The sequence below is a fragment of the Labeo rohita genome, chromosome 10, assembly GCF_022985175.1.
Source record: "Labeo rohita strain BAU-BD-2019 chromosome 10, IGBB_LRoh.1.0, whole genome shotgun sequence".
Lineage (NCBI taxonomy): Eukaryota > Metazoa > Chordata > Actinopteri > Cypriniformes > Cyprinidae > Labeo > Labeo rohita.
In genome coordinates, this window is record NC_066878.1 from 22,994,547 (window position 1) to 23,017,684 (window position 23,138).

The 23,138-nt window shown below is 33.6% G+C and overlaps 1 protein-coding gene across 2 annotated transcripts in view; it reads left to right on the forward strand.

Annotated features, from left to right (window-relative positions):
• Positions 1–797: 797 nt before the first annotated feature.
• Positions 798–23,138, forward strand: part of ror2 (receptor tyrosine kinase-like orphan receptor 2) — a 97,390-nt gene continuing 75,049 nt past the window's right edge. The window contains exon 1 of one of the 2 annotated variants that reach the window (XM_051120538.1): positions 798–1,190. In XM_051120538.1, coding sequence (XP_050976495.1) covers positions 1,100–1,190 — 91 coding nt within the window. In that variant the 5' untranslated portion in view covers positions 798–1,099. Of the gene's footprint in view, positions 1,191–17,669; positions 17,737–23,138 lie in introns of those variants that run through there. The other variant, XM_051120539.1, reaches the window with a different exon arrangement.

A 23,138-nucleotide genomic window follows, 5' to 3' on the forward strand; every position in this document is an offset into this window, starting at 1 on the left:
GCAGTATCTTAGTTTCATCTTACTTTTTGGCAATTTCAGGCCTTTAAATATTGTCTATAAAATAAGCCATAAAATCCTGATATGTCAAAAAAACACTATCAGTCAAAAGTTTTTGAACCGTAAGATTTTTAAGGTAAATCTGCTCACCAAGCCTGCATTTATTTGATCTAAAGTACAGCAAAAACAGTAAAAATGTGAAATATTTTTACTGTTTAAAATAAATGTTTTCTATTTGAACAGACTTTAAAATGTAATTTATTTCTGTGATTTCAAAGCTGAATTTTTAGCATCATTACTCCAGTCACATGATCCTCAATCAATCTAATATTCTGATTTGCTGCTCAAAAAACATTTATTATTATTTTTATTATTACTACTACTAATTATTATGTTGAAAACAGCTGAGTAGATTTTTGTCAGGTGTCTTTAATAAATCAAAAGTTCATTAAAACAGCAATTATCTGAAATAGAAATATTTTGTAACATTATAAGTATCTTTATCATCACTTTTGATCAATTTAAAGCATCCGTGCTAAACAAAAGTATTAATTTCTATAATTTCTTTTCCCCAGCAGGTGTCGTGTTTTTTCCAGGTTATCAAAACTCTAATTTCATTTCCAATCACTAATCCTACTATGGCAAGAAATTCCTACCTTTCTTCTTGTAGCGTCGTGACACGTGACCTCTTTAATATTCATTAGCCAATCAACGCGTGCGTTCTAGCAAATCAAGCGGGCCCGCTGATTGAGCGTCCCGAATATTCATGAGCTGCGCCTTTGCGGTAGTAGGATTCGCAAATTCGCTTCCCTCCCTTGGGAAGGATCCGTCCTACGTCACGAGGAGCTGGAGTTACTCGTTCACTTTTCTATTAGGAGACTTTTGGGACACTTGAGCGGGATCAGCGGCGCTCGACGAACACCTTTCGAACGAGCGGGATGAAACGCGTTATTCTTTTGCAAACGAACCATCAAAAAGAGTTTCATTCACTGCACACTTGAGACAAAACGCGCTTTGTTCACACGCACAAACTCACTTATCACTTGAGGAGAAATTTGGAAGTTGTATCGCACTGATTCCTGAATCCAGCTGCATCAGAGGAATGTTCCCTGTAAGGATGTACACACTAAGGATTACGCCTAGAAGTCATCTTTTGCTGATATCCGTCCTCCTCACAACATTTGCACGCACAGGTAAGAGTTTCTTACGTTTGTTATCCATTTTTTCCTCCTCTGAGTTTTCCTGAAGCGTTTTTTGTGATGTGAACGCGCTTCCAATAGCTTTTTTAGTAAGAATTTTATTTGTTTATGTATTTGTTTGTTTGTTTTTATTATTTCAAGAGTGTTTTTGCTGTCCAACAAGCTTTAAACATCAAGTTTATTCAAACCATCCAATCACAGAAACTTTTAATTGAAGTTGACGTCAGGTTTTGAGGACATTGAGGTAAATTTTGCATTCCAGAAAAATGTGAGATGGCCCATATGTCATATCACCTACCTATGAATATGAGTTTTATATTTCTGCTAAATTAATGAACTCATCATCAGCAGATCTATTTTATTTTACGCACTGCACCTTCGAGCTGTTCCTGGTTTAACACTTGAAATCAAGTTCAATCAGTGTTACACCAGAGCCATCGGGGTTGTTTGTTGAAATTGGCTGTTGATAATCAGATGCATATTTTGGGAGTGATTTCTTGTTAATTCATTTCCCTCCCTGTAGGGAGGAGGGTGACAGATGTTGAAATTTCCTGTTTTGAATTTGCGCTCTTTTTTGGCCGTTTGGCTGGAGTTTAAAGGGGGATGGGACGTCCCTGGTGTCTCCTACCAACTTTATCACCCTGTGCTAAAGCTTTGTGACCAGCACTTGAGATTGTGGGCCTGCAACAGTGGAAGAGTTGAGCTCATTGATTAGGCGCTCGTGCACGAACAGCACCACGTGACTGATTCTTGTTTATCAGCCTAGCGACGTTTGTTGGTCTGCAAGTGTTTCAGTACGAACGCAACTTTTACCTCAGTTGCAGTGTATGGACGGCTTAGGGTCGTTCACACAGAACGCGTTTTGCGTTAGTAAACGCGAGAACCAGGACAGTGCAATAAAACACCAGGTTTATCGATGTGTTTTTAATTGTTTACTATTATTTTACGCCGCCGGTTTCTAATGGGAACGGTTAAAAGGGGGCGTGGTCTACGTGGTTACGCACGACGCGTTCTTACGTTTTTTTATTTAAAATTTGGTTGTACACATGGACAAACTGTTAAAACAAATACCATAATAAAATAAAAAATAGAAGCAAAACAATGTTTAAAAATATTAACATTTCAGTTTTTTTAAATCTTGTTTTTAGATACTATTTAACTTCTGCCTTCAAAACTGACTATCTGTGCTTGTAATGCACATTGTTTCAAATCAGAATTACAGAAAATCATTATTTTGATGTTTATAATTTCTTATTATCTTCATGCTTAATAGTCACATTTAGCAGACTAGAGCTGGGCGATACTGTATTTTAAGTTTTGCAGCAATAAAAGCAATTATGCACTTGGAATTTCCCATATAGTTAATGTTATCGCTTTACATGCTATGTATATGCAGATGAAGTTGGACAAACTTAAATATTTATGTTGATAGAAAAAGCAGGTAGCAGGGTTATTATTTAATAGTTAACTAAAACTGTAACTAAATTACTTGAAGAAAACTATATATAAAAAACCAAAAAACTTTGTATTTATGCTAATGTGAATGTCTGTCTGTCTGTACCTCTCTTGCTCTCTCTCTCTATATATATGTGTATAAATATATATATATATATAAAACTAACTAAATATGTAACTTAAATGACAAAAACAAAAATTAATTACAAAATTAAAAACAAAAATTAATTAACAATTAATTTAAAAACAGAAAAAATTCTGAAAAATAAATAAAATAAAATAAAATAAAGTAATTTGAAAAACAAATATGTGACCAGTCGTAAGGTCAGTTTTTTGAAACTGAGATTTATACATCTTATGAAAGCTGAATAAATAAGCTTTCCATTGATGTGTGGTTTGTTAGGATAGGACAATATTTGGCCAAAATAAAATTATTTGAAACTCTGGAATCTGAGGGTGCAAAAATAAATAAATAGATCAAAATATTGATTAAATCGCCTTTAAAGTTGTCCAAATGAAGTTCTTAGCAATGCATATTACTAATCAAAAATTGAGTTTTGGTATGCAGTAGTCAAAATCTGAAGAGGTTAAACAAAGTTGTCAGACAAAAAAGGGTATTGTTTTGGTTTTAGGATAACTTTGATGAAAAGGTTTTGGTCCGCTTCAAACATTGACATGTATATATTGATATTTATAGAAGGAAATGTGCAAAATATCTTCATGGGACATGATCTTTGCTTATTATCCTAATGATTTTTGGCATAAAAGACAAATCTATAATTTTGACCCATACAAAGTATTTTTGGCTACTGCTACTTAAGACTGTTTTTGTGGTCAAGGGTCACAAATATATAAAATAAAACTGATATAAGCAAAGTGTCAGTGTTCAATATGAAAACATGTCACTCCCTAATGAAAAAATTAAATATTTAAAAAATAAATAAACCCAGCTAAGCTGGTTGGCTGATCTTAGCTGGTTTAAGATGGAAGTAACTGGTTTTAGCTGGCCTCCCAGATGGTCATAACCCCTCTAAAACCAGCTTTGACCAGAGTGGGACACCAGTTTGAACCACCCAACCAGTTGAGCTTCATTCTGTTGGGACTTCATTGCTCATCTTCAGTCTTGATGGGGGTGGCTGCATTTCTGCCTGTCCGCAGGAGGTTCAGCTCCTCTGACTCACACTTTCAACCATCAAAAAGGTGCTGGAGATCTTCAACAAGCACATTGACATGGTAATTGATTCACTTGCTAATAAGAGTCCCTGAAGCCACAGACAACTGAATCAGCTTCAAACAATGCAGAGCCTTGACTGAGCAGTGGCCTTGTGTTTTGAAATAGTCAAGTCTTTATTTGCAGATCCTTCACCTTAATGCCTCCTCCTTTGAGCTTAATGCATGCTCCTTTGAGCCATTTGCATATTTACACTTTTGAGTTTTTGGAAGTTAATGCTGAATGAATGTGTTAATCATTAAAAAACAAAAGGGGTTGGTGTAAGGCTGTTCTCTGCATCAAGGGGGTTTCAAAGCAATTTGATGACCCAGGCCCCCTCAAAATATCATGATGCCCTTCCTAAAATATAATTATTATTATTTATTTTTGCATTGCAATTAATGCAATTAATTAATGAATTAATTTTTTATATTTAGCAATATATTAGATTGTTTTCTTGAATATATATACTTTTAGATGTATGTCTCAAACAAAGTAGTCCTGACTCAAAGAAAGCAGTTTGTCCAGCAGAGATAGCCGGTTTGCCTTGATTTTTTGAAACAAAGGGACTCATGGTTAGTTGTCCTGTTTTATGACTGTCTGTCTGTCGACCCCCGTCGGCAGCGCTGCTGTGAAATGAGCTGTATGGAGAGGAGCTGGACATGGTTGTAGAGTTACTCAGAGTTCAGTCAGTTAATCCAGTGTTGACCAGGGCAAGAGGAAAATCTTCAAAGCGGCCCATCATAAAAAAGAGCGCAGTAAGGCAGCTGATCCTTTAATACTTTGGAAAGAGCCAATATAGCCATGGGAAAAACCTCGTCAATTAGTGTCTGAAAAAATACCCAGGTTGTAGGCCTTGATGTTAGTCATTGCGGTTGTGCAGTGTTTCTGTAACCTTAATTAAACACACGTACCTGTTCTGTAATATTTACAAAGTATTTATTTTAAAAAAGGTCTACCATAAACACACTTTGGGATCAGTAAGAATTTGAAAGATGTTTCTTCTGCTCACCAACACTGTATTTATTTGCTCATAAATACAGTAAAAAATTATAATATTGTGAAAATGATTACAGTTTAAAAATATATGTAAGTTTATAATTTAATTTTATAAAAATATTTTAATATATTGTAAAATGGAATTTATTCATTAATTTTCAGCATCATTACTGCAGTCTTCAGTGTTCTCTGGAAATACTGTGTTTTTTCAGGCTTTTTCGTGACAGGAAACTTTAAAAGAGCAGCATTTATTTGGATTTTTATATGTTTTTAGTCACCCTAGATCAATTTAATGCTTCCCTGCTAAATAAAAGTATTAATTCCTTAAAACAAAAAAAGCTTGCTGAATTTGAGCGCAGTGTAAACTTGAAAATACTTAAAAGTTAAAACCGTATTCTAATGAATTTTTGTTTGATGTTTTATTAGAGAAAGAACAAATGAGGAAACAAATACTTCTAAATATTTCTTAATATACTTACACTACCTGTCAAAAGTTTTTGAACAGTAAGATTTTTAATATATTTTTTTAAAGAAGTCTCTTCTGCTCACCAAGCCTGCATTTATTTGATCCAAAGTACAGCAAAAACAGTACAATTTTGAAATATTTTTACTATTTTAAATAACTGCTTACTATTTAAATAAATTTTAAAATGTAATTTATTCTTGTGATCAAAGCTGAGTTTTCAGCATCATTACTCCAGTCTTCATGATCCTTTAGAAATCATTCTAATATACTGATTTGCTGCTCAAGAAACATTTATTATCATTATAATTATTATTATTATTATTTAAAACAGTTGACTATATTTTTTTCAGGATTCTTTGATGAATAGAAAGATCCAAAGATCAATATTTATCTGAAATAAAAAGCTTTAATTCAAAAGCTTGGAGTCAGTATACTATTTTTTATTTTTATTTTATTTTATTTTATTTTATTATTTATTTTTATTTATTTTTTATTTTATTTTTTGGGAGAGAAATTAATACATTTATTTAACAAGGATGCTTTAATTTAATCAAAAGTGATCATAAAGACATGTATAATGTTACAAAATATTTCTGTTTCAGATAAATGCTGTTCTTCTTAATTTTCTATTCATCAAAGATACCTGAAAAAAATCTACTCAGTTGTTTTCAACATAATAATAATAATAAATGTGTTTTGAGCAGCAAATCAGAATATTAGAATAATTTCTAGGGCTGTCAAATGATTAATCGCAATTCTTTGCATACAAAATAAAAGTTTGAGTTTGCCTAATATCTGTGTGTGTACTATGTGTAATTATTATGTGTATATAAATACACACAAATTAATGTATATATTTAAGAGAAATATGTTATTTATATACAAAATGTTTTTATTTGTATATAATATAAATTATAAAAAAATAGCAATAAATGCATATACTTGTAAATATTTCTTAAATATATACATGAATGTGTTTGTATTTATATATACATAATTACACACAGTACACACACATATATTAGACAAACTCAAACTTTTATTTTATATGTGATTAATCGTTTTTAATCTTACTGTTCAAAAGCTTTTGACTGGTAGTGGCTGATATACTTTGGTTATGATTTACTGTATGTCATGCACCTTAAAGATTTATACCGTATATTATATAACTGACCAGTAAAAATGGCCAGATCACGACTTGTATAAAAACTTGGGGATCCATTTTACAGTAATTGCAAGATGGCAACAAATGTGGAAAACTAGAATGGAAATGAGTTTTGGTGGAGTGATGAATGCACAACACACGATTGACGCAGTGGAGCTGATTCAGTGCAGCATCAGCCACAGCAGATGAAAACGCTTTCGCTGCTGTCCATAGAAAGAGACATCAGAAAGAGGAAATATGTCGTGGACTGCCAAGCCAGTTAAGAGCGCTGTGGTCCGTGGTCGTGCTTGTGGAATGGAAATGTTTTTGTAACATTATTGAACCCTCGCATCCCTAATCCAAAGCATCTCTAATCAAAACATAGCAACAGAGGTCGGCACCAGCGGGCCGCATTGTCCGTCCTGAAGCGGGCGAGGTGTGTGGAGGGGCCGATGGAGGAAAACGGCACCGCTGTGGATCGTGAGCCCATGCAGGCTAAAGATCTCAGCAGTGCGTCATCAGGAAACCCGATCCATGTGGAGCGATGAAAACATTTAATGGTAGAATGATGCTGGAAATAAAGCAGTGCTGACGGATGAAATCACAGCGGATGAACACGCTCTTACAGACAGACTGGGTTTTGTTCAAAAGATTGGGCTAGAAAAAAAGAGGAATGATTAGTTTTGAAATTTTCATTTGTTAAAGAATCCTGAAAAATAAAATGTACATTAAGCAGCACAACTGTTTTCAACAATGATAATAATCAGAAATGTTTCTTGAGCAGCAAATCAGAATATTAGAATGATTTCTGAAGGATCATGTGACTGGAGTAATGATGCTAAAAATTCAGCTTTGCATCACAGAAATAAATTACATTTTAAAACAGAAAAGAGTTATTTTAAATAGTAAAAATATTTCCCAATTTTACTGTATTTGCTGTATATGGATCAAATAAATGCTTGCTGAGCAGAAGAGATTCTTTAAAAAAACATCAATTGCATTAATGCAATGCAATATTAAGTTCTTTGAAATATAATGAAGTTGGAAACTTATTGCAAAGAGGTTGTTAGCTTTGTATAAAGCATAAAAACATGAGTTTTTTTTTTTTTTTTTTTTTTTTTGTTAAAGAGCATGACTTCATGGTACACTTCACATTGGTGCTCTTAGCAGCATGAAAACAAAACTTGCCTCTTGATTCAGGTCAGCGCCACACACGAACCAGACGTTTATGGCTTTTCCTGTGTAATCTTTAACATATATTAGTCCACTCTTCCTCCTTTCTCGGTCACATTAATCTAACTGCTTGATCGACCTATAATGCTTGTGTTTTAGGCATTAACCTTGAATGCAATTTGAAAATGAATTGCCCATGAGCCATTGATTGATACTGATTATTTACCCAGATTAAATCAAGATTATTTTTCAGTGCTAATTTCATGCATTTTGATTTAATGTGTATGAAAATATGACTAAGCAGTTTGCCGTTCTCCTAATTTTGCTGAGTCAGATTTTTGGCATTTGAAGTGTATTCTGGATTTAACTGCTTACATAGACAAGAAGTGGCTCTCTGTGGATTAGAACATAAGAAGGAAAAAAAAAATATATACATATACATACATACATATACATACATACATATACATACATATATATATATATATATATATATAATTTAAAAAAAAAAACCCACATATATATATATATATATATATAACACATTTAGGTAAATGTATTGTTAGTGCTACAATAATAATACATTACTGCAATATATAGATATATTTATAGATAAAGGGGCATTCATAACAACCTGGACAAGTTTAAACACATCTTTGTTTTCCAAAGTTGTGTCCCAGTTGGCCAATTAGATCAAAAGTAATCAGACCAGATCTAACAATTATAAATAATAATATTTATAAAATACTGTTTCCACCTTTGAAAATAATATAATAATAATAAAAGGTAATTTTTTTTTTATCTCACATTTCTGACCTCACATCTCACAATTCTGGGGAAAAAAAGTTAAAAAAAAAAAAAGCCAAGATGTGTTTTATATATATTACCGGTCACATTTTTTAAAATATTTTTTAATGAAGTCTCTTCTTCTCACCAGGTCTGCATTTATTTGATCTAAAGTACAGCAAAAGCAGTAATATTGTGAAATATTTTTGCAATTTAAAATAAGTGCTTTCTATTTGAATATATTTTAAAATGTAAATTATTCCTGTGATTTTAGAGCTGAATTTTCAGCATCATTACTCCAGTCTTCAGTGTCACATGATCCTTCAGATCCTTCATGTATATATATATATGTGTCACAAACATATATATATATATATATATATATATATATATATATATATATATATATATATATATATATATATATAATTTTTTAACATAAATTTATATATTATATAGTATAATATAATATATTATTTTTTATACAGAATTTTTTTCAGGTTTTTTTGATGAATAGAAAGTTCATAAGAAATAAGAACAGCAATTATCTGAAACAGAAATCTTTTGTAACATAATAAATGTCTTTATCATCATGTTTAATCAATTTAAAGCATCTTTACTAAATAAAAGTATTAATGTCTATAATTTCTTTCCAAAAAAATATATATATATAGTGACTCTAAGCTTTTGAATGGTATAGTGTATCAAGTTCAAGTTGCTTTATTGGCATGACATTTGTGTTACAGTATTGCCAAAGCACAGAAAATAATTACACCCTCAACGCAATAGAGGAGACAATAAAATGAATAATAAATGAGAGAAAATAAATAAATACATACATACATACTACATACTATAAAAATACAAAGCAACAGTAGACAGTATTTCTAATATTGATTATAATAATTACAAATACACAATGAAGAACATGTCAAATAAAGCAAACAAATACAATGAATTAACCATTTCGTATGGTGTGTATGGCGTATACATATTTTGCAGCTAGTTTAGTACCATGTTTCAAAAGCTTTTTTTCAGATAAATGCTAATCTTTAGATCTTTCTACTCATCAAAGAATCCTTAAAAAATGTTCTCAACCTTTTTAAATATTTAAAATAATAATAAATCAAATAAATGTTTCTTGAGCAGCAAATCATCATATTATAATGATTTCTGAAGGATCATGTGACACTGAACACTGGAGTAATGATGCTGAAAATTCAGCTTTGATCACAAAAATAAATTACATTTTAAAATATATTCACATAGAAAGCAGTTATTTTAAATTGTAAAAATATTTCACAATTTTACTGTTTTTGCTGTACTTTGGATCAAATAAATGCAGACTTGGTGAGCAGAAGAGACTTCTTTAAAAAACATTAAAAAGTCTTACTGTTCAAAAACTTTTTTTGACTGGTAGTGTATGAGTTTTTTTTAGAATTGCGAAAAAACAAATTACCTTTATTTTTTTTTTTATATATATTCTTGTCAGAAACAGGTTTCCATAGATAGTGGTCTCAAGCTCGTTCAAAATGTCCTTTATTTTGTTCCGTTCCTTTATTTTTGTGGCCATCGGTGGACTATATATCTGCTGAGATTTTTTGTCAGGCGGTGTGATAAACCGCCTCGCCGCCGTGTGCCAAACATGTCCTGAGATTATTCTTTCCAAGCGCCTGTAGTTGGACGTCTGAAGTCGGTGGAATTTGTGCGACTCCCACACCTATGATTTCCTTTGACAGTTTAAGAACCCTGATTCATCCAAACGCCACATTAAACCAACAAGGTGACATTTTTCCACAGGCCACCCAGAGGTAGATCAGGAATAAACTTTAACGTCGAGCAGAGCCTTAGTACTTCAGCACTAATCTCTCCTTGGAGGAGAACGACATTAATGTGGTTGCCTTCTGTTGGAAAATTGGCCTGCGTCTCTGTCTGTGGTGCCACTCTGCTGCTTATTTAGGAGTTATTTTTTTCCCCCTTTGCATGACAGATAAAAATAGACAAATCAGACAAAGCCTAAAATGCTTATTCATGCTTATACGTATTCATACGGCAGCATCGAAATGTGGTTTTCATTAGAGATACTAGCTCAACCAGATGCTTTTGAGGAAGACTGGAGCAGAAGGCCATGCAATTTTAATTTTTTTTTTTTTTTTTTAATATTTTGTCTAAAGGTTCCATAAACTGTTTATTACCAAAAAAAAATTAAATAAATAAAATGTAATGGGTTGGTGTGATCTTTGACATAGAAATCTTTTCAGGTTTAGTTGGTACATTATCAAAGTAAAGAACGAAGGAGCTCTGAGCCGCTTCACTCAGTAACTGTTTAAGTGCAAGTTCTGGCAGGAACTTCTGTCGGTGCTTTGGACATTTGAGTCTGAGGAATGAAACTGTACCTGTAAAACATCAGCGTGTTTTATTTAGTCCACAATCGACCAAACATATTTCATTAGGTGTGAATCCTGCTGGGCGAAGCACAGCGAAAAGCAGCTGTGCGCCTCCATAAATACCACTTGATGTGTTTAGATGAGGAAATGGCCGATCCTCTAGCTGATGTGTTTTCAGAAACTGTAAGAAACTGCCTTTAATCTAGTGTAAGATGTTAATCAACAGTACTTGTTTGTGCATGAGCATTGTGTGTGTGTGTGTGTGTGTGTGTGTGTGTGTGTGTGTGTGTGTGTGTGTGTGTGTGTGTGTGTGTGTGTGTGTGTGTGTGTGTGTGTGTGTGTGTGTGTGTGTGTGTGTGTGTGTGTGTGTGTGTGTGTGTGTGTGTGTGTGTGTGTGTGTGCGCCTACAGGCCATGTTGGCAGTCTTTTCCAAGGAGAACGAGGGTCAGAAAGCTGTGTGCTTAAAGGAAGGGTTGTGGGTGTAACTTGCCAATATGGATAAAAGGGAGATTGTAGAATGAAAAAAATGACTTTGAAAATATGACTTTGATCAAACGTCCACTCAACTAGATGTCCAAATCAAGACATTTAAAGGGGTGGTTCGAAAAACTCATTATTTTTCACATAATTTACATTATTACAATACCTTTCTCTCCAGCCTGGCACAAATGGCTCGATTAGTTCTGGGTTTAATGAAGGCCCACCTTCCGAAAAACTAAATGTGTTGTGATTGGCCACTGCGTTGTGATTGGCAAACAGCTTAGACGGTGTTTCAGTACTGACACGCCCCTTGACAAAGAAGCAAGTTCTGTGTACAACTGGTAGCGCAAGCTAGATTAAAGTGATTCTTATGTTTTAAATATGGATATTTGTCTTACAAAAATGCGTCGATTCGCTATAGGAGGCCTTTATTGACCCCCGGAGCTGTGTGAGGCACTTTTTATTATGGATGGATGCACTTTATTGGACTTGTTTTGGACTGATGAAACACTCGTCTATGTCGTTCTAAAGCTTGGGAGTGACAGGATATATTTTAATATAACTCTGATTGCATTTGTCTAAAAGAAGGAAGTCATATACACTAGGGATGCAACAATACAGTTAGTCCACGGTTCAATACGTACCTCGGTTTTTAAGCACGGTTTTCGGTTCGGTTTGGTTCTGGTATCTTACCACTTCAGTGTGTTTTTTTATTTATTTTTTATTTATTTATTTTTTTGTTAAAAATTAACAAAATACTCCTGTAAACCTCTGTACACTGGAAAAAGCGTGGTTTAGTATATATCTGCTTAGTTTTTCTTTTGAGAGAGAGGTATTATTTTTTTCAATTTTTACGCAAAATAGGGTGGGTTTCATTCATACTGGACCCCAGAAGGCGCCCTCGTGCAAAAAAACACATAATGCGCCAAAGAAGTAGCGCTGATGACGTTCCGTTCTAGCTTCTCTAATGAAAGCATCGCTATTGCTGTGACTGATTAAAAACAAGATATAACGTTAAATGTTTTGAATGACGAAATGTAAGGACAATAAACACTCGTCTGCAATAATGTTTTATCTGTGTTCTTTAAGCCATCTCGTGTATTTTCATAAGCCATTGCTAATCGACATACATAGAATATGAGTATAGAATTTATTGTCTGCCTCATTCTGTGATAAGAATCCACATCAGATCACATAAGGAAATCATTTTAAACACTCGACTGATGTTGTGAATTTAAAAACAAGTCATAATGTTTAAAAACTTAATTTATAATGTATAAAAACTTTTGTTTTTATAACTCTTTTGTTGGACAACAGGTTTAGAAAGACTTATCATTGCATGTCATTATAATGGAAGATGCTCTGCGTGTGTTGCTTTTTCAGATATAAGTGGGGAAGCGTTTTCTCATTTCAGCACGCAAAATCACGGGCACACATACAGATATAATACAGAGATATAAAACAAGAAAGTTATTTAAATGCAAAACCGGAAAACCCCAATTCAAAAGCGCGTATTGAACCATGGAGGTCGTACCGAACGGTTCGATATTATATTGAGTATTGTGACATCCCTAATAAACATCTAGGATGCATGGAGAGTGAGTAAATAATGCGCTACAGTAGTGTTGGGTCCTGTTGTCAACCTGCCAGATTGCCGATACATGATATTATCGTGCTAATGTATTTTATTTACATATTTAGTTTCATTGCCCGAAACCAGCTGCAGCATAAGGCTAAAAGCAGCCTAACATTATCAGAGAACATCATCACTGATCAGCCTAGAGACGTCTGTGGCGTGTCACGGCTCCGACACGGCCACTCTAGTCAATGCTTGTGATTGTACCCGCCACGCTGTGGCTCGTTGAAGTGGTTCTCCGCGCTGCATCGCTACAGTTCGGCTAATCTCCCACCTCGTCCCTACACACCCCCAACCATTCGAATTTCCGTAGGCAGGATTTATTTTAATGATATTCTAATGGGCCGCGTTGTGACATCATAACATCCAGAACACAAACATTGTAGTCCAAAGGAGCCGTTCATTGTAGTTCTTTTTAAAAACGAAATATCTCCCTTTGAGATATTGTAGCTTTGTAGGTCTTTTTTTATGCCCAAACATAATAGCACCCTGTTAACATTTCTGATGCCAACCTGAACTGTGAATCTATGAATCAAGTAAAGAACCTAAAAAGATTTCCATGTTAAATATGGTAGAACACACTCATTTATTACTCAGTAGTTATGAACCAATGGCAGTTTAATTGTATGTAAAGAAATAGTTGACCCAAAGTGAAAATTAGCCAATAATGTGCTCATCCTCAGCACATATAAGATGTAGATGAGTTTGTTTCTTCATCAGATTTGGAGAAATGTAGCACTGCATCACTTGCTCACCAATGGGTCCTCTGCAGTGAATGGGTGCCGTCAGAATGAAAGTCTAAACAGCTTCATAAAAATGAATGTGCGCTGAAACTTTGGCTTTTCAGACCTGCTGCATATTTGATTTCCAAAATATATGCAAGTCATTGTTCTGTTTATACAACCATAAAAAATATGATGGGTAATGATACAATGGAGCAGGATTAGCCAAGGCCTCAGTATACTTCAGGGTAAGTAATTCAAACTAAATATTTGAGTTTAATTCACCCAAAAATGAACAATTATTGAAAGATTACTTGCCCTCAGGCCATCCAAGATGTAGATGAGTTTTGGAGAAATGTAGCTCACCAATGGATCCTCTGCAGTGAATGGGTGCCGTCAGAATGAGAGTCCAAACAGCTGATAAAAACATCACAATAATCCACAAGTAATCCACACCAATCCAGTCAATCAGTTAACATCTTGAGAAGACAAAAGCTGCATGTTTGTAACAAACACACCCATCATTGAGACGTTTTTAGATTCAAATGCTCACTTCTAGGAAAATTATGTGTTCATAATCCATAATAATACTCCATCTCCTGTTGTCTCTCACATCAAAATCCACTCACATATTTAGGGCCCTGTGATTTTACAGCAACCCATCAAAATGAAAGTTTGGTTTACTGCTACTACTAATAAATTATTAAAAATTAATTTAAGGAATAGTAACACAATATTTTTTTTCCCATGTTTTAATTTTAATAGTATTAGAATTGTTCGCCAAAAACAGTTTTTTTTTTCATTTGATTAAAAGATAAATTAAATGACTGTTTTATGTCTTCATTTGATAACCAGAAAAATTAAAATACACAAAACAGAATTTCTGAGAAAGGGAAAAATATATAGGGCTATTGTAATAAAAGGTTGTTTTTATGCATTCATAAAAAAAATTTCATAGGGCTCTAAAAATGTTTTTTGTTGTTGTTGTTGTTAAACCTTTAATATGTTGTTAAATTGTATAAGTTTCATGATTTGAAGTAATTAGAAGTAATTCGTTTTTTGAATAATACAATTTTTAGGACTTTTTAACTACATTAAAAAGAAGTCCAGAAAAATTAAAAAGAAAAAACAGAATTTGGAAAAAAAAACAAAACAAAACGGAATTTGGGAAAAATTAAAACGGAATTTGGGAAAAGATAAAACTGATTTCATAGGGCTCTATATACTTGATCTGTGCATATTTCTCTCCTGATTCAGTCTTGACCATTTTTACTGGATTATGGACTAAAAACGTTGTTTGTTTGCTACAAACATGCGGCTTTTGGTACACGAGATGTTAACTGATGGACTGGGGCGGTGTGGATGTTTTTATCAGCTGTTTGGACTCTCATTCTGACGGCACCCATTCACTGCAGACAATCCACTGGTGAGCAAGTGATGTAATGCTGCATTTTTTTTTCCAAATCTGATGAAGAAATAAACTCATCTACATCTTGGATGGCCTGACGTTAAGGACATTTTCAATAATTTTTCATTTTTGGATGAACAGTGCCTTTTTCCAGAAGTTTTGATTAAAAGAAAAACCTCCAAAACCCCTTTGTTTTCACCAGATTTAGTTTGAAATATTTAGTTTGAAGTATACTGAGGCCTTGACTAATGCACTAATGGGTGAAATCTCATTTTATCCATAATCCTGCTCCATTTTATCATTACTTATGATTTTTCATGGTTGTATAAACACAGAACAGTGACTTGCATTTACTTTAAAATGATCAAATACGCACTAGGTCTAACTGAAAGCAAAAGTTTCAGCGCATTGTAAGAGTTTCATAGTGCAAAAACGTTCATTTTTATGAATGACACTTAAATAAGACACTTATAAATCCTGTAGATCTTTCATACTAACAGGAATTACGAAACGTCCTTCTCTCGACCTCTCCCACAGAAAAAGAGACAAACGTCTAGCTCGCCTTTCCAGATAATGTTTACGTTTGTAATCCTTACGCCTTCATCAATCAAGGATCTGTAAAGAAGCTTGCATCGAAGCTGCTGGAGATATTAAATGTATCATGGCCGTCAGCCAGCGATAGATCAGGCCTACAGTCATGTGTGTTCATCACCATCCGTCAGCGCTACGCGAGGCCTGATTCACGTCTGCGGCGGCAGGTGTTCACGGCGGATCGCTGCATTCCATCAGGTGACGGAGCCGACAGATACTGATCCTGAGGCCTTTCAAATGAGATAAGCCAAGAAACTAATAACCCAAAGGCATGTTGTGCTGGCTTCACACTGCCAGGAAGGAATTTATTTAAAATGCATTCTGCTCATAATCCGCACTGACAGGAGACGCGCAAATATTCTAGCCCATGCGCTCATGCTGGCGGATGTATATTCGTTGTGGTTAATATTTATTTGTTGATTTGGTAAATACAGATTAAATTACCAGCATAAGAAAATTAAGGAAAATACCCACACTGACGCAAAGATATTTCATTCTATGGAAGCCGTTTCTTCCACTGAATAAAAAATAAAAAGGTAATTCTGACTTTTTTTCTCAGAATTGATTCAGTTAATATTCCACAAATCTGAGAGAGTCATTTTTGCAACTTTCTTTTCCCCCTCAGAATTGAGTGATGCAAACTCACAATTATGAGAAATAATTGTAAATTTTGAACACAATTTTTTTTCTTTAATTTACTTTTGTTTTGTTTTTTTAAATTAAGTATAATTTTAAATTAAGTGGTGGAAATGTCCTTTTATATCAACCCCCCAAAAATGTAAAAAAAAAAAAATCCAAATAAAATATATAAAATGTATAAAAAAAAAAGTCAAGCATTTTTTTTTTTCTTTTTGACTTCTCAGAATTGTGAGTTTTTGTCAAAATTCTGATTTAAGAAATACTCAGAAAAAACAGAATTGTGAGATAAAGTCGCAAACTTTTTTTAAATTTTTTTTTAAATCAATTATTAATTACAAATTTTTAATTCAGTGGTGGAAATGTGCTTCCCTATCAATCCCCCAAAATGTTAAATGTATATATAAACGTACATTTTTTTTTTTGCAAAAAGTCAGAATTGGAAAAAAAAGTCACAATTACCCTTTCTGACTTTTTTGACTTTTCAGAATTGAGTTTTTGTCCAATTTGTACAGTTTGTAAAACCATTTATTTCTTTTATTTATTTATTAAAATAATTTTTTGTGTGTGTATTTAGTGGTGAAAATGTGCTTCCATATCAACCTCCAAAAATGTAAAAAAAATAAAAAATAAGAATAAGAATAATGTAAAAATATAAAAATATATAAACTTAATTTTTTTTCTTTAATTTACTTTTTAAAAAATGTATATGTGTGTGTATGTATATAGATCATAATAAAATTACGTAGAATTTTAAATTTTACGTATTTTTATTATTTATTATTAAAAAAAAATTTTTTTTATTTATTTAATTTATTTTATACAGTCAAATGTAACAAATATAAATGGTAGATATTTTCTTCCAAGTTTTTTTAATTCAGAAATTCTGTAAATTGGTAGACATTGTACACTGGTTGGCTACAAATTCTACAAATGAAAAACGATTAATTTCAGTGTAGTTTATATTCTTAGTCTTACAGACACATTACAGCTGTTTTTTGTCAATTGATGTAACTGAAATAAATTTGTTTCTTATGTAAGTTTGAGGAAGAGTGTACGGTTTTTACATGTGGCACAGTGATGTGATTGTTCCAGTCATTCCACTCTTTTTTTATTTTATTTTATTTTTTTCTTTCTCTCTGCAGTTGTCTGAAAGCAACATTGTGCCATTGATTTTGATTAATACCTGCTCTGATAGAGATGGAAGTGTGTTTTCAGCAAACTGCTGTTTCATGTTGAGCTGCTGAGATGCCGGGCTCTTTAATGATACACTAGGAAACGCTCAGAAATCTGTTTTTAATTTGCCTCATAAACAGTCACAGGACATTGCCTCATGTTTAATACCGCATACTTCCCCAAGTATGTAACGGTCTACCATCGCCTGCCTCTTGGATTGGGATGTATATTTTCTTGGACTGTGGCCTCGTTTTTTTGCTTTGTCTTCAAGGTAAACCTCGCGTTGTTTTGATTGTCGTCTGTCTTGAAAACAGCTGTAGGAAAAAGAGGCAAAACCTTTTCTTTGAGCTGTTTTTGCTCAGACTCTTAATAGAGTTGTCATTTCAAATGCACTGCACAACAAAACAGAGTTTCAAATGAAAAGAGTGAGATTTTTTTTAGATAAGCTTTAAATGTTTGCTCTGAATGAGCTGCATAGACCGTAATCCCTAATGTTTGGGCCGTAGGATATGTTTGTTTTCAATATTCAGAAGAGAAAGGACTTTCAAAATAATAAGCGTGAAGGGAACAGGTTGTGTCGGAGGCTGAGTGGCTTTCGGGGAGCCGTGGAAAGTGTGTGCGTGTTTATATATATATATATGTATATGTGTGTGTGTATGTCAGTCAGATCTCAGCAGTGTGGCAACATCACCCATCTTATTAGGTGAGAAACAATTGGAAATAATTACACCTATTTTATTAGTAATATTTCTGTGTTTAATGTTTCTTCATGTTGTAAAACTTTAATATGTCATGACTGGGTAGTGAAAGGAGCATTTCATAAAAGAATGCAGGCAGGTGATCGGCGGGGATCAAACGTAAGAGGGATTTATGCTGGAAAGGAAAGTTATTTTTGAGGTTATTACATTCTGATGAAAGACTAAGACTACCTTTTTTTTTTTTTTTTTTTTTTTTTTTTTTTGAAATAATGTGCACAAATGAAATCGCACACACACAGAACATAATGTAAGTTTTGCTTTCATGATGACTTAAGACAAAACTGTAATAACTAAGAAATTTGACACTAAGAAATTTTTACACCAACCAGGTTTAAAAGCCATTGTTGCATGTGTTATATATTATGTATTATATATATTTATTAGACCTGTCAGTCGATTAAAATTTTAAATCTAATTAACGATGTGTCGATTAATTAATCTAATTAATTGCAAAATAAATTTGACTGTGAAAATACCCACAAAATATTATTTAAAGCTGTTTTTGTGTTGAAGGAACACAAAACACAACACAACAGAGTTGCAATGCTGCGGGCGCCCCCTTCTGGATTGAGGGTGAATTGCCTGTATTCGTTGTAAGGCCTCGTGCACCGAACTGAGATGCCCATAATGTGACGGTTCGGTACTTATACATGTATCGTTACACCCCTAATATATTTATATTTATTTATTTATATATGAAATGATACTCTAAATAAGAAACTTAATCTGCCAGCAGGTGGTGGTAAATGTATTTGAGTCATTCATTCATTTGATTCGTTCAAACAGCTGATTCATTCAGGAATGAAGTAAAGGCTCTCTTTACTAATGGGGCTTTGGATCACTGATTCATACAATTCGTTCAAAACGTGGATTCATTTAGAATCTAAACACCGCTGTGTTGGTTGGAGACACGAAAATTCTGCTATGGCTTCAAAGGTAATATGTTCTCTGCAAAACACACAATATAATGTTTAAAATATAACAATATCTACTTATTTACTGAACTTTTGTATAGTTCCTGATGGATCAGGACAAAATTAGCACTGGTGTCATTTTGCTCCTGCTGCCTGTGTGATACGTGATACATAAAAATATGAGACCAAACACATACGGGGCATTTTTTTTGCACCAGTATCTTGAATTTTAGGTCATAACTGCATTAATGTATGAAATATAAGATGATGTACAGGTCTGAGGGCGGGCCCAGCGTGTAAATGCATTAAAATAATGTAATTGCATTATTTTTCATAACTAATTGGCACGTTAAACTGACAGCCCTAATATTTATACATTAAGGAGGCGTGATATTTTTGATTTATTGATTCAGTTTCATGCATGTTACTTTTTCTTGCAGTTGCGTTTCATTGCATGCATTTGTTAGAGGTGTTATTTTTATTTTTTAAGCCTTCGCACCGAACTCCTGCCTAATTTACAGATATGATCTTAAATTCACAGCCTGGTTTTGATGGACGGTGCTGTTAACTCAGGCATTGGGGTAAAATTACCATCTGTAAGATACCTTGATAATAAGGTTGATGCTTTAGATGTCTCTTGATTGCATCTGAGTTTGTGTTTGGAGGAAAATACCAACAGTGTGCAGACAAGCCCAGATTATCTAATGATTATTATCTGAAAGAAAAAAATTGGTGTTGCTGTGCCGTTGTTGTGTGTGTGTGCGTGTGTGTGTGTGTGTGTGTACTTGTTTTTGCTACATTGTGGGGACCAAATGTCCCCACAAGGATAGTAAAACCTGAAATTTTTGACATTGTGGGGACTGGCTTGAGGTCCCCATGGGTACAAAAGCTTATAAATCATACAGAATGAGTTTTTTTGAGAAAGTAAAAATGCAGACAGTTTTCTGTAAGGGTTAGGTTTAGGGGTAGGGTTAGGGTAAGGAGATAGAAAATACAGTGTGGACAGTATACAAACCATTGCACCTATGGAGAGTCCCCACAAGGATAATAAACCAGACGTGTGTGTGTGTGTGTGTGTGTGTGTGTGTGTATATATATTTTTTTTTAATTAATTAATTTTTTTAAAGAAATTAATACTTTTATTCAGCCACATGTGTTAAATTAATGAAAACTGACAGTAAATACATTTTTATAATGTTTTTACATTTAATTTTCTTAATTTGTTTCATAACAAATTTTTAACATAATCAGAAATGTTTCTTGAGCATATTAGAATAATTTCTGAAGGATATGATGCTGAAAATTTGCATCACAGAAAAAAATTACATTTTAAAATATATTCACATAATAAACAGTTATTTGAATTTAAAATAATATTTCACAATATTACTGTTTAGACTGTATTTTTCATCACCTTTAACAAGTATAATGGACTTCTTTCAAAAACATAAAAAAATGTATGACCTCAGACTTTATAAAGGTAGTATAATTTGGTCATTTTATTTTACTTTATTTTATTTATTTATTTATTTTTATTTTTTTTTTTTTTTGGAGTCTTCAGTTTCTGCCTTCTGATCACTCAGAAAATGAATAGCACTCAACTAGTCACAAAATTTGAGGTATCATTCATGTCCACAGCACAAATAGTGCAAGACAAGTTCTAGCAAAATTTCCAAATTAGAAGTCAAAGTTGTTTCATACCCTTATCTTGCATTTGCACTAGCACAGGCACCACTAATGAGTACCTTTAAGAAAGCAAAGCGATGTTGGTCATTTTATCAGTAAGATGGCCTCAAACGTTTGGGCCTTAATGGAACCCAGGCAGTGAAACTAGATGTGCCTCTATTTATTGAAAGTGTACACAATGACATCTGCGTTTCATTTCTCCCCCTGTGCAATCATTCATGGCTTATGTTATGAGCTCTCTCTCGCTCACTTTCTCTTTTGTGTGTTTGATGTCGTGATGTTTACAGTTCCCTTCTCTCTGATTGAAATCAGCACAAACACACACAAATGCACACATCTCCCCCGAAACGCTCCCAGGCTGGAGTTTAAACCTAAAGATTGCTGGTCAGCCGTTGTAAATGGATCTTTTTGCCCGGTCTAGACACATAAGCCGCCTCACACCGTGTTCTTTGAGCACAGTCGGAGGGTTTACCATATTAATAAAGACCAGATGATGCCGGTCGGTCGGTCCGCGTGAGAGCCCGTATGTAGGTTTGGCAAAGGCTCTGACTGCCCGTCCCAGGCCAAACGCAGTGACTCATGTTTGATGTTAAAAAGAATATATCACCCAAAAAATAGGGAATATCATCCTGTCGTCATTCTGACTTCAGCATTATTTTCTTTATTGAATAAATTCTGGATGTACAAGCTGTTATTTTCCATTCAGCAAAAGTGGATGATGGTTTATCCTGCCAAGCTCTAAGTCTTCAAAACAGTAGTTGTTTTTGATGAATAGAGCAACATTTAACAATATTTGTATCTTGAGCTCTTAAAGGGATAGTTCACCCAAAAATGAAAATACAGCTTGGAAGAGACAGAACTTTTTGTATTTTTTTTTTTTTTAATAATAATTAAAAAAAATTAATAATATGCCAAAATGTGTGTTTTTTTTTTTGTTTTTTTTTTAGAAATTCCAGATTTGCAAATAGTTGTATCTAGGCCAACTATTGTCCTAACAAACCACATCAACTAAAAACTTGTTTATTCAAATAAATCAGCTTTTTTATGATGTATAAATCTCAATGTCAAAAAATTGATTCTTCTGACTAGTTTTATGGTCAAATTAAAAAATGGCACATTAAGATGCATCATGCCTTTTTATTGTGTCTTTGACACCAAACGCCATGGTTCTTCTGCTGTTAAAAAAAGTTTAGGGTTGGTAAGACTTTTTAAAAATGTTTTTAAAAGTATTTTTACCAAGGCTTCATTTATTTGCTCAAAAATGCATTAAAAACACTAATATTGTGAAATATTATTAATTTAAAGGTGAAGTCCACTTCCAGAACAACAATTTACAAATAATTTTCTCACCCCCTTGTCATCCAAGATGTTCATGTCTTTCTGTCTTCAGTCGTGAAGAAATTATGGTTTTTTAGGAAAACATTTCAGGATTTTTCTCCATATAATGGACTTCATTGGTGCCTCGATTTTGAACTTCCAAAATGTAGTTTAAATGCAGCTTCAAAGGCTCTAAACGATCCCAGTCGAGGAAGAAGTGTCTTATCTAGTGAAACCATCTGTAATTTTTACCTGAAAATAAAATGTTTTATACTTTTTAAGCACGTGTAGCACAGGCTCTGGTATGTGCATTCACGATGCTACATACTATTGAATCACGTCGAAAGGTCACGTGGAACTACAGACCCATTGTTTACAAAGCGAATGCGCAAAGACTTGCAAGTAAGTCAAACGCTGTTTACAAACAAAAAGGTACAACAATGTCAGACGATTCTGAAGTTGTAGGAGAAAGTAAGATGGAGTTTTTCATCATACTCTACCTTTTTGAGCCGGAGTACACAGACGATGAACTTAGACGTGATTCGTAGTAGTGATGGGAAGTTCGGATCATTTTACCGACTTGGACCTTTGAGTCTTGTTCAGCAAAATGAACGAATCTTTTTTTGAGTCATTTCATTCATTTTAGCAAAATATAATTAAAATGTTACGTGTTACTTCCCTAACACATCTACTGCTTACACAAATGTTGATCACAACACAAACAAGGCAAAACTATAATGCTATAAGACACAGAAAAGATTCATTCATTGTTTACCTGGGTCTTTAGTCTATGATTAGCTCACTTCACCTCTTATCTGACAAGTTTTTGGGTTTGAGTCGTTCATTCATCACGTGACTCAAAACCTGAAGACTCGAAACAGGTGAACTAATTCCAGTACAGAACCTAATAGGATGTTGCGCATGCGCGACTGAACGAATCACTCCCCCGAGACGACTCGTTCTTCCCGAGTCACATTAAAGATTCATTCAAAATGAAC